We start from the raw sequence: 12,127 nt of genomic DNA on the forward strand, positions 1-12,127 counted from the left end.
CCGCAGTGCCCTTGTGGTCAAGCATTAACAGTGCGCCATGTTTTATTGTCATGTCCCCGCTTTAGTCAATCTCGTGTAGTCCTGTCCCTGCCGTCTACTTTACCGGATATTTTAGCTGATGACGCTCGAGCAGCTGCTCGTGTTCTTCATTTTATAACTTTGACTGGCTTGTCCAAAGACATTTAACTCTTTTACTTATTTTATCTGCATCTTTGTATGGACTTTCTGGTGCCCCCCCCCCCCCCCCCCCCCGCCCCTCCCCTTGAGTTTTACTAGATTCTATGTGCTCTAACAATTGTGACTGGGCGCTAATGACCTCAGTAGTTGAGCGCCCTTAAAAAAAAAAAACTTTGCCCTGTTTGCATATACTCTTCAGCAGTCACCATGAATTCAGTATCAGTATGAATGGTGGTCAGGTGTAGAATGTTCATGAGGAATGAGGTGATCAGTTTTCTTCGTACAGCTGTGACTCCTTTTTACCTAGATAAGACTGCTATTAATAGGGAAACAACCAGACAACAGATATTTATATGGGTTAGAGTTCATAATGACTGACCACAAGTCACTATATTAAATGTTTTCTTAGAGTGTTTTCTGTTGAATTTTTTAGACATGAATCAGTGTAGTCCCCTCACCCGAATTCCTGATGCTCTCTCACTGAAAGCAGTGAGGTGTAAATGTCCACATACAATTATTTGAAAGGAGGAAACATTAAATATACAAGGTTCTGAACTTGGCCCACTCCTGTACTTCACCTGTTTAAAAGAATTACAAGAGGCATATAGGCAGTCATTTTTCCCTCGTTCTGTTTGGGAGTGGAACAGGGAGAGAAGATGCTAGTTGTGGTACAAGGTACCCTCTGCCACGCACCGTATGGTGGATTGTGGAGTATGTTTGTAGATGTTGAAAAATCCTTCAAAATTGGTGATGATTGATGATGAAAAAAGTATAGCGATAAAGGGCTCAAATTTACCCATACAAGGGGCAGTCAATGAATCTCCATGTGTGAAATTCCCATCCATTCAGGTAGGCAATAAACTGTTATGATGAAAGCACTTGGGTAATTTAACCTAAACTTAATAATTTCTCTCATTATGTTTACTTGTGGACAAGATTGCTTTCATATGTTGCATAATTTCACTCAATACTGCCACATGGCATAATTCTACATCTACACCTACATTTATACTCCGCAAGCCACTCAACGGTGTGTGGTGGAGGGCACTTTACGTGCCACTGTCATCACCTCCCTTTCCTGTTCCAGTCGCGTATGGTTCGCGGGAAGAACGACTGTCTGAAAGCCTCCGTGCGCGCTCTAATCTCTCTAATTTTACATTCGTGATCTCCTCGGGAGGTATAAGTAGGGGGAAGCAATGTATTCGATACCTCATCCAGAAACGCACCCTCTCGAAACCTGGCGAGCAAGCTACACCGCGATGTAGAGCGCCTCTCTTGCAGAGTCTGCCACTTGAGTTTGTTAAACATCTCCGTAACGCTATCACAGTTACCAAATAATCCTGTGACGAAACGCACCGCTCTTCTTTGGATCTTCTTTATCTCCTCCGTCAACCCGATCTGGTACGGATCCCACACTGATGAGCAATACTAAAGTATAGGTCGAACGAGTGTTTTGTAAGCCACCTCCTTTGTTGATGGACTACATTTTCTAAGGACTCTCCCAATGAATCTCAACCTGGTACCCGCCTTACCAACAATTAATTTTATATGATCATTCCACTTCAAATAGTTCCGCACGCATACTCCCAGATATTTTACAGAAGTAACTGCTACCAGTGTTTGTTCCGCTATCATATAATCATACAATAAAGGATCCTTCTTTCTATGTATTCGCAATACATTACATTTGTCTATGTTAAGGGTCAGTTGCCACTCCCTGCACCAAGTGCCTATCCGCTGCAGATCTTCCTGCATTTCGCTACAACTTTCTAATGCTGCAACTTCTCTGTATACTACAGCAGCATCCGCGAAAAGCCGCATGGAACTTCCGACGCTATCTACTAGGTCATTTATATATATTGTGAAAAGCAATGGTCCCATAACACTCCCCTGTGGCACGCCAGAGGTTACTTTAATGTCTGTAGACGTCTCTCCATTGATAACAACATGCTGTGTTCTGTTTGCTAAAACCTCTTCAATCCAGCCACACAGCTGGTCTGATATTCCGTAGGCTCTTACTTTGTTTATCAGGCGACAGTGCGGAACTGAATCGAACGCCTTCCGGAAGTCAAGAAAAATAGCATCTACCTGGGAGCCTGTATCTAATATTTTCTGGGTCTCATGAACAAATAAAGCGAGTTGGGTCTCACACGATCGCTGTTCCCGGAATCCATGTTGATTCCTACATAGTAGATTCTGGGTTTCCAAAAACGACATGATACTCGAGCAAAAAACATGTTCTAAAATTCTACAACAGATCAACGTCAGAGATATAGGTCTATAGTTTTGCGCATCTGCTCGACGACCCTTCTTGAAGACTGGGACTACCTGTGCTCTTTTCCAATCATTTGGAACCTTCCGTTCCTCTAGAGACTTGCGGTACACGGCTGTTAGAAGGGGGGCAAGTTCTTTCGCGTACTCCGTGTAGAATCGAATTGGTATCCCGTCAGGTCCAGTGGACTTTCCTCTGTTGAGTGATTCCAGTTGCTTTTCTATTCCTTGGACACTTATTTCGATGTCAGCCATTTTTCGTCTGTGCGAGGATTTAGAGAAGGAACTGCAGTGCGGTCTTCCTCTGTGAAACAGCTTTGGAAAAAGGTGTTTAGTATTTCAGCTTTACACGTGTCATCCTCTGTTTCAATGCCATCATCATCCCGGAGTGTCTGGATATGCTGTTTCGAGCCACTTACTGATTTAAGGTAAGACCAGAACTTCCTAGGATTTTCTGTCAAGTCGGTACATAGAATTTTACTTTCGAATTCACTGAACGCTTCACGCATAGCCCTCCTTACGCTAACTTTGACATCGTTTAGTTTCTGTTTGTCTGAGAGGTTTTGGCTGCGTTTAAACTTGGAGTGAAGCTCTCTTTGCTTTCGCAGTAGTTTCCTAACTTTGTTGTTGTACCACGGTGGGTTTTTCCCGTCCCTCACAGCTTTACTCAGCACTTACCTGTCTAAAACGCATTTTACGATTGCCTTGAACTTTTTCCATAAACACGCAACATTGTCAGTGTCGGAACAGAAATTTTCGTTTTGATCTGTTAGGTAGTCTGAAATCTGCCTTCTATTACTCTTGCTAAACAGATAAACCTTCCTCCCTTTTTTTATATTCCTATTAACTTCCATATTCAGGGATGCTGCAACGGCCTTATGATCACTGATTCCCTGTTCTGCACATGTTGTTCTTGTGGTCTTCAGTCCTGAGACTGGTTTGATGCAGCTCTCCACACCACTCTATCCCGTGCAAGCTGCTTCATCTCCCAGTACCTACTGCAACCTACATCCTTCTGAATCTGCTTAGTGTATTGATCTCTTGGTCTCCCTCTACGATTTTTACCCTCCATGCTGCCCTCCAATGCTAAATTTGTGATCCCTTGATGCCTCAAAACATGTCCTACCAACCGATCCCTTCTTCTAGTCAAGTTGTGCCACAAACTTCTCTTCTCCCCAATCCTATTCAATACCTCCTCATTAGTTACGTGATCTACCCACCTTATCTTCAGCATTCTTCTGCAGCACCACATTTCAAAAGCTTCTATTCTCTTCTTGTCCAAACTGGTTATCGTCCATGTTTCACTTCCATACATGGCTACACTCCATACAAATACTTTCAGAAATGACTTCCTGACACTTAAATCTATACTCGATGTTAACAAATTTCTCTTCTTCAGAAACGATTTCCTTGCCATTGCCAGTCTACATTTTATATCCTCTCTACTTTGACCATCATCAGTTATTTTGCTCCCTAAATAGCAAAACTCCTTTACTACTTTAATTGTCTCATTTCTCTCATTTCCTAATCTAATCCCCTCAGCATCACCCGATTTAATTTGACTACATTCCATTATCCTCGTTTTGCTTTTGTTGATATTCATCTTATATCCTCCTTTCAAGACACTGTCCATTCCGTTCAACTGCTCTTCCAAGCCCTATGCTGTCTCTGACAGAATTACAATGTCATCGGCGAACCTCAAAGTTTTTACTTCTTCTCCATGAATTTTAATACCTACTCTGAATTTTTCTTTTGTTTCCTTTACTGCTTGCTCAATATACAGATTGAATAACATCGGGGAGAGGCTACAACCCTGTCTCACTCCTTTCCCAACCACTGCTTCCCTTTCATGCCCCTCGACTCTTATAACTGCCATCTGGTTTCTGTACAAATTGTAAATAGCCTTTCGCTCCCTGTATTTTACCCCTGCCACCTTCAGAATTTGAAAGAGAGTATTCCAGTTAACATTGTCAAAAGCTTTCTCTAAGTCTACAAATGCTAGAAACGTAGGTTTGCCTTTTCTTAATCTTTCTTCTAAGATAAGTCGTAAGGTTAGTATTGCCTCATGTGTTCCAACATTTCTACGGAATCCAAACTGATCTTCCCCGAGGTCCACTTCTACCAGTTTTTCCATTTGTCTGTAAAGAATTCGCGTTAGTATTTTGCAGCTGTGACTTATTAAACTGATAGTTCGGTAATTTTCACATCTGTCAACACCTGCTTTCTTTGGGATTGGAATTATTATATTCTTCTTGAAGTCTGTGGGTATTTCGCCTGTCTCATACATCTTGCTCACCAGATGGTAGAGTTTTGTCATGACTGGCTCTCCCAAGGCCATCAGTAGTTCTAATGGAATGTTGTCTACTCCCGGGGCCTTGTTTCGACTCAGGTCTTTCAGTGCTCTGTCAAACTCTTCACGCAGTATCTTATCTCCCATTTCATCTTCATCTACATCTACATCCTCTTCCATTTCCATAATATTGTCCTCAAGTACATCGCCCTTGTATAAACCCTCTATATACTCCTTCCACCTTTTTGCCTTCCCTTCTTTGCTTAGAACTGGGTATCCATCTGAGTTCTTGATATTCATACAAGTGGTTCTCTTCTCTCCAAAGGTCTCTTTAATTTTCCTGTAGGCAGTATCTATCTTACCCCTAGTGAGACAAGCCTCTACATCCTTACATTTGTCCTCTAGCCATCCCTGCTTAGCCATTTTGCACGTCCTGTCGATCTCATTTTTGAGACGTTTGTATTCCTTTTTGCCAGCTTCATTTACTGCATTTTTATATTTTCTCCTTTCATCAATTAAATTCAATATTTCTTCTGTTACCCAAGGATTTCTATTAGCCCTCGTCTTTTTACCTACTTGATCCTCTGCTGCCTTCACTACTTCATCCCTCAGAGCTACCCATTCTTCTTCTACTGTATTTCTTTCCCCCATTCCTGTCAATTGTTCCCTTATGCTCTCCCTGAAACTCTCTACAACCTCTGGTTCTTTCAGTTTATCTAGGTCCCATCTCCTTAAATTCCCACCTTTTTGCGGTTTCTTCGGTTTCAATCTGCAGTTCATAACCAATAGATTGTGGTCAGAATCCACAATCGCCCCTGGAAATGTCTTACAATTTAAAACCTAGTTCCTAAATCTCTGTCTTACCATTATATAATCTATCTGATACCTTTTAGTATCCCCAGGATTCTTCCAGGTCTACAACCTTCTTTTATGATTCTTGAACCAAGTGTTAGCTATGATTAAGTTATGCTCTGTGCAAAATTCTACAAGGCGGCTTCCTCTTTCATTTCTTCTCCCCCAATCCATATTCACCTACTATGTTTCCTTCTCTCCCTTTTCCTACTGACGAATTCCAGTCACCCATGACTATTAAATTGTCGTCTCCTTTCACTACCTGAATAATTTCTTTTATCTCGTCATACATTTCATCAATTTCTTCATCATCTGCAGAGCTAGTTGGCATATAAACTTGTACTACTGTAGTAGGCATGGGCTTTGTGTTTACCTTGGCCACAATAATGCGTTCACTATGCTGTTTGTAGTAGCTAACCCGCACTCCTATTTTTTATTCATTATTAAACCTACTCCTGCATTACCCCTATTTGATTTTGTATTTATAACCCTGTAATTACCTGACCAAAAGTCTTGTTCCTCCTGCCACCGAACTTCACTAATTCCCACTATATCTAACTTTAACCTATCCATTTCCCTTTTTAAATTTTCTAACCTACCTGCCTGATTAAGGGATCTAACATTCCACGCTCCGATCCGTAGAATGCCAGTTTTCTTTCTCCTGCACATACAGAGTCGAAAAGTTGGGGTCTGTTTGTTATCAGTAGGTCCAAGATGTTATCTCCACGAGTCGGTTCTCTGTTTAATTGCTCGAGGTAATTTTCGGATAGTGCACTCAGTATAATGTCACTCGATGCTCTGTCCCTACCACCCGTCCTAAACATCTGAGTGTCCCAGTCTATATCTTGTAAATTGAAATCTCCACCTAAGACTATAACATGCTGAGAAAATTTATGTGAAATGTATTCCAAATTTTCTCTCAGTTGTTCTGCCACTAATGCTGCTGAGTCGGGAGGTCGGTAAAAGGAGCCAATTATTAACCTAGCTCTGTTGTTGAGTGTAGCCTCCACCCATAATAATTCACAGGAACTATCCACTTCTATTTCACTACAGGATAAACTACTACTAACAGCGACGAACACTCCACCACCGGTTGCATGCAATCTATCCTTTCTAAACACCGTCTGTACCTTTGTAAAGATTTCGGCAGAACTTATCTCTGGCTTCAGCCAGCTTTCTGTATCTATAACAATTTCAGCTTCGACAGTTTACAATTACAATACCGATTGCTGCTTGGTCCCCACATGTCCTGACTTTGCCCTGCACCCGTTGTGGCTGTTGCCCTTACTGTACTTGCCCAAGGCCATCTAACCTAAAAAACCGCCCAGCCCATGCCACACAACCCCTGCTACCCGTGTAGCCGCTTGTTGCGTGGAGTGGACTCCTGACCTATCCAGCGGAACCCGAAACCCCACCACCCTATGGCGCAAGTCGAGGAATCTGCAGCCCACACGGTCGCAGAACCGTCTCAGCCTCTGATTCAGACCCTCCACTCGGCTCTGTAACAAAGGTCCGCAGTCAGTCCTGTCGACGATGTTGTATAGGATGAAGCAGTTCTGGTCAAAAAAGTCATTGTATAGAAGTGTGCAGCAAGAATATTACATTAATGCCTGTTTCAGTGTTTTCAGTGTATAAATAGCTTATAGAGTTCTCTGAAACCAGTGAATTTACAGAAATGCTTAAAGTGAAGCAGTAAATAAAAGCAGCAGATGAGTAATATAAGAGGAAAAACATTGGCAGTTTTCGAACTAGTTACCTGTATACGTAATGCAGAGGTAATTTCCACAGTTATCAATGTTAGTACATCAGCAATCTCTCCATCCCTCCCTCCCTCCCTCCCCCTCTCCCCCGTCCTCATAACATGCAAATTTGTATCGTTTAGCAGTGTCAATAAAGTACAAATTACAGCATTATTTGTATCCACATATAAGTGTTTGGGAAAGTCCCACCATCTGGCCACAGAGGATCATTCCCCTCATAATTCAGAACCACCCAGGACTGGAGCAACTGAATTACATTCTCTGCCAGGGTTTTGACTACCTCTCATCATTTCCTGAAATGAGAAATGTCCTGCCCACTATCCTTCCCACCCCTCCAACAGTGGTATTCTGCCATCCACCGAAGCTAAAAAATATACTCTTCCATCCCTACACGACCCCTTAATGCTCATACCCCTGTAATAGACCTATTTGCAAGACCTGTCCCATTCATCCTCCCACCACCACCTGTTCCAGTCCGTTCACAAACATCACCTATCCCATCAAAGTCAAGGCTACCTGTGCAACCAGTCATGTGATCTACAAGCTAAGCTGCAACCACTGTGCTGCATTCTATGTGGGCATGACAACCAACAAGCTGTCTGTCTGCATGAATGGCCACCGACAAACTGAGACCAAGGAACAAGTGGACCACCCTGTTGCTGAGCATGCTGCCAAAAATGACATCCTTCATTCCAATGACTACTTCACAGCCTGTGCGATATGGATCCTTTCCGCTAACACCAGCTTTTCTGGAATGTGCAGGTGGTAACTTTCCCCGCAATATATCTTAAGTTTCTGTAACCATCCTGGCCTCAACCTTCATTAGTCATTGTCCTTTCCCATCCAGCCCCCTTCCCTGTTCTCATTCCAGTACTACACAGTCCTCATTCCACCATCGCACCAAGTCTTTTTTCTTCTCTCCTTTTCCACTAAACCCCTGCCCGCTCCCCTCCGCATTTCTCCCATCCCCTCCATCCAAACTCCCAACTGCACATAGCTGCTCTACCCTCTCTCCACCTCATCCGTGCACACTCCCCAGCAGCATGTCATTGTCTGCCACCCCAACCAACTACCTCTCCCCTTCACTGCCCCAGCCTCTTCCTTACCCCACCCAGTCGCCATTCCCATCATGCTGCTCGCAGTGTAACTTCAATTGCCTGAGGCGTGTGTGTGTGTGTGTGTGTGTGTGTGTGTGTCATCTATTGTTGATGAAGGCCTTACTGGCCAAAAGCTTTGTTTGTGACAGGCTTTTTGTTGTGCCTACCTGCGAGTCTGCATCTCCACTGTATAGTGAGCAGCAACTTTCCTCTTCATGATATTGTTACGTTCCATCCTGGATTTCTATTTTTTGATGAAAGCCCTTTTGATATTAGTTTGAAAAAGAATTTAAGAGTTAAGCTATGGTGCTAATCTCCTTAATACTTGTAGATAGAGCTTTTTTCCATTAAGGAGACATAGTCAACCTGATGCTTCCATGGAAGTCAGTTACCTAAGTACAAACTCAAAAATTTACTTGCTAAACAGGTTTTTTTTTTACAAAATCTGATCATTTACCATCATTTGTCTATTTGGACTACTATGTTTAAAGTGAATAATATTTGTTTTTTTGTATGTTAAACTTTTAAGTTACCACTTTAAGGGAGCTGTTTCAATTCAATAAGTTTTGTAATCTCTTCAGTATGATTGGGTTAGATGCCTGCGCAGTAGACACAAGGTGTGTCATGGCGTATGTAGTGATCAGGTGCTTACTGTCTAGAGCACCTGGGGAAAGCATTTACATGCCATATGACTAGAATCTGAAATGGAGCCGCAAAGGGACACCAAAATGTATATTTCATATTCTAAGATATCTCCTGTCAAGTGTTTCTCCATTGTCATACATAATTTTATACACTGTTGTCTGCCTTCTTAACACGTTTTTGGTAATTGCAAAGTAGTCTGCAATTGTGCTTTCTACGTGTTTGTATATAACTTACTCATTTTGTATGCTGGATGGTTTGGATTTACAAAAAACAATTTGCGAATGAATGAATCAGTTGTTCATGCCCACTCAAACACGCAACTTCATAGTTGTAAGTGAAATTTTCTAAAGTGTGAAATTACAATAATGTAGTGTCTTTAATTTTTTATTTTTTGGTAGTATTGATTTTATCATCTGATGAAATTATTATATTCCTTTTATAGGGTCGAAGCATGGCTCTCAGTGCATTTTACCGGATTGCGAGGAATACTATGGCCATGTGGTTTAAGCAGCCAGAACCCCTTGCATCTGAAGTGGAGCAGGAATTCTGGAAGCACGTGGTGTCCCGGCAGGCACATGTCTGCGTCCATTCTGGTTCTATCGATTCCAGTGGCTGGGGCTATGGATTTCCTGTATCAAAGAATAGCCCATTTGCAAAGCACCCATGGAATCTGAAAGTTCTCACGAACAATAGTGGTTCTGTTCTACGTTCTCTTGGTCCAGTGATGGGTGAGTAGTACTTCTAATGCAGTAAGGTAGTAACATATTTAGACGCTAAGGATGTATTCAGTTGAAAATGAATGAATGGTGTGGTTTGTCTTGCTAATGAAAAGCTATTTTATTTTTAAAAAGTCATGATTAGCCACCAACAGTTGCTGAAAAAATTTTTCTTTTTTATACAACCAGTTTTGGTCTACAGATCATCATCAGATAGCCTGTATACGAGTGGAAGAACACATCAAATGCATTACAAATTGAACTGTCTGTATATCACTAACTGCCACATATTTAATAAAAACTTGCATAATGTAATGTTATGTACACACACAAAATCTTTACAAGCGCTTACAAGGTGCTATAAAATCAATGGGTTCAAATAATATAAAATCCTTAATTCGCCACTGCAAATAAAAGTGCAACACACAGAGTAATGTAACGGAATGTGTCAATACATGTCATGAAATACTTAGATACATTGCATACATACAGTTTTATCTGTTGTCAAACTGTAATATAAATTATGTTGTTAGCAGTGAAATTCCACCAGACACTGCTTTCCTTCATGTTTTATTAATAATCAATGTACTCGTACAACATTACAAGAGGGAGCGCTCAACATACTGCCAACTCCACAGCTTATTACTGTTTACAAGTCAAACCAAAGATGACCCAGGTGTCTACATACATCGATAGCTACACATAATCACAATTTTAAAGCGCAGCATGGAAAAAGTTTATTTTTCAACATTTTTCATAAAAAATGTAACTGATGTATCCTACCTTCTGCACGTTATGTCAACTTAGTGGCCAACACAAAAAAATTGAGGCATGTAGGTAAACTCATTAGTGAGTAGTAGGTATCTGAAAACAGGGAAATTGGCACCTGAATAATGACCAGGTACATGCCCTAAAGTCTTCAGAATTTATCAAAAATGATTAGAGTTAGGACAGTGCCATGGGCTGTTTTAGTATCAAGACATGTAGGTATCCATGTACCAAATATGACTAAATTCTAAAATATTCACCATAGGGTCCACCAAAATATCTGTGTTTTTACATGGAATGACCCAAATTTCGTAATGATTGACCACTGACTTTGAGCTCATATTGTGATTACATAACACAGTGAGCATTGATGTGTTGTACTTTGCCAGAATAGTCTTTAAGTGTCTGCCTTTACTTGATTTGTGAATATTAGAGTTTAATTGGAATGAGGACAGCATATGCGGTAATATTTAAGAGGAAGCATGCTTTTTTGAGCATTTTCCCCTAAGTGTCAACCTTAAGGGGTCATAGAAGCCAGACCATGATTAGGAGAATAATTTCCTTTGCACACTTTATAGCTACGAGCTTTTTCTATTTGCAGGCAGATGGTAGCTATTTTCAGAGCAGACATTTCATCACTATAATGTCACTGAGCGAGGTGGCGCAGTGGTTAGCACACTGGACTCGCATTCGGGAGGACGACGGTTCAATCTCGCGTCCAGCCATCCTGATTTAGGTTTTCCGTGATTTCCCTAAATCGCTCCAGGCAAATGCCGGGATGGTTCCTTTGAAAGGGCTTGGCCGACTTCCTTCCCTAGTCCAATGAGACCAGTGACCTCGTAGTTTGGTCTCTTCCCCCAAACAACCCAACCCAACTACAACGTCAAATGTGAGATGCTGTAATTGCACTTACCATTGTAGCTATAACAGCAAAGAGAGCATGGGCACAAAGATTGAACTTTTGTTGATTACACCGTACGTCATGCTCCCTGTTAGGGACGCCAGTTATCACTGAAACAACCAGTTTTCAGTCCCCCCCCCCCCCCCCCCCCCGCCATTTTTTTCTGTATCCACTTTAACCTAGCTGTTAAAATTGTTCAAATTAACTGGTACCTAAAATAAACATTTTTTGGTTTTTTATTGCTGTTATTTCCAGTAATAAATATAGACATTGACGAAGATTGGAAAATTCTAAGACTTCCTCAGACTTTTGCATTATACATTTCAAGATATGTGTAATCAAAATATCAGAAAAAATAGGCAAATAAGAGAAAACTTAGGCCATCCACCACTCACTGCTTTTGTTGAAAAGTGATTGAGAGATTGAATATACAAAAAACACCAATATTCTCCTATTTATTTTAATTTTTGAAACTCTGCTCAAAAATCATGTTGTAGTCAAGGATCTTAGTAGTACCTGGAAATCACAAATAGCCAGTGCTAAAGGGTGAAGGCTGAAGTTTGATATCTCAATTTTTCATGTTAAGTTGTCCATTTACAAGGGTAGCAGGCAGATAAAGGCATATTACATAGACACAGGCAGCAGATCAG

The 12,127-nt window shown here is 41.3% G+C and overlaps 1 protein-coding gene across 1 annotated transcript in view; it reads left to right on the forward strand.

Annotated features, from left to right (window-relative positions):
• LOC126260636 (uncharacterized) overlaps nucleotides 1-12,127 on the forward strand; it is a 206,337-nt gene that overhangs the window by 134,317 nt on the left and 59,893 nt on the right. The window contains exon 17 of the mRNA XM_049957973.1: nucleotides 9,535-9,820. Within this exon, the coding sequence (XP_049813930.1) occupies nucleotides 9,535-9,820 (286 nt within the window). The remainder of the gene's footprint in view (nucleotides 1-9,534; nucleotides 9,821-12,127) is intronic.

Source organism: Schistocerca nitens, chromosome 5, assembly GCF_023898315.1.
Source record: "Schistocerca nitens isolate TAMUIC-IGC-003100 chromosome 5, iqSchNite1.1, whole genome shotgun sequence".
In the NCBI taxonomy this organism is placed as follows: Eukaryota; Metazoa; Arthropoda; class Insecta; order Orthoptera; family Acrididae; genus Schistocerca; species Schistocerca nitens.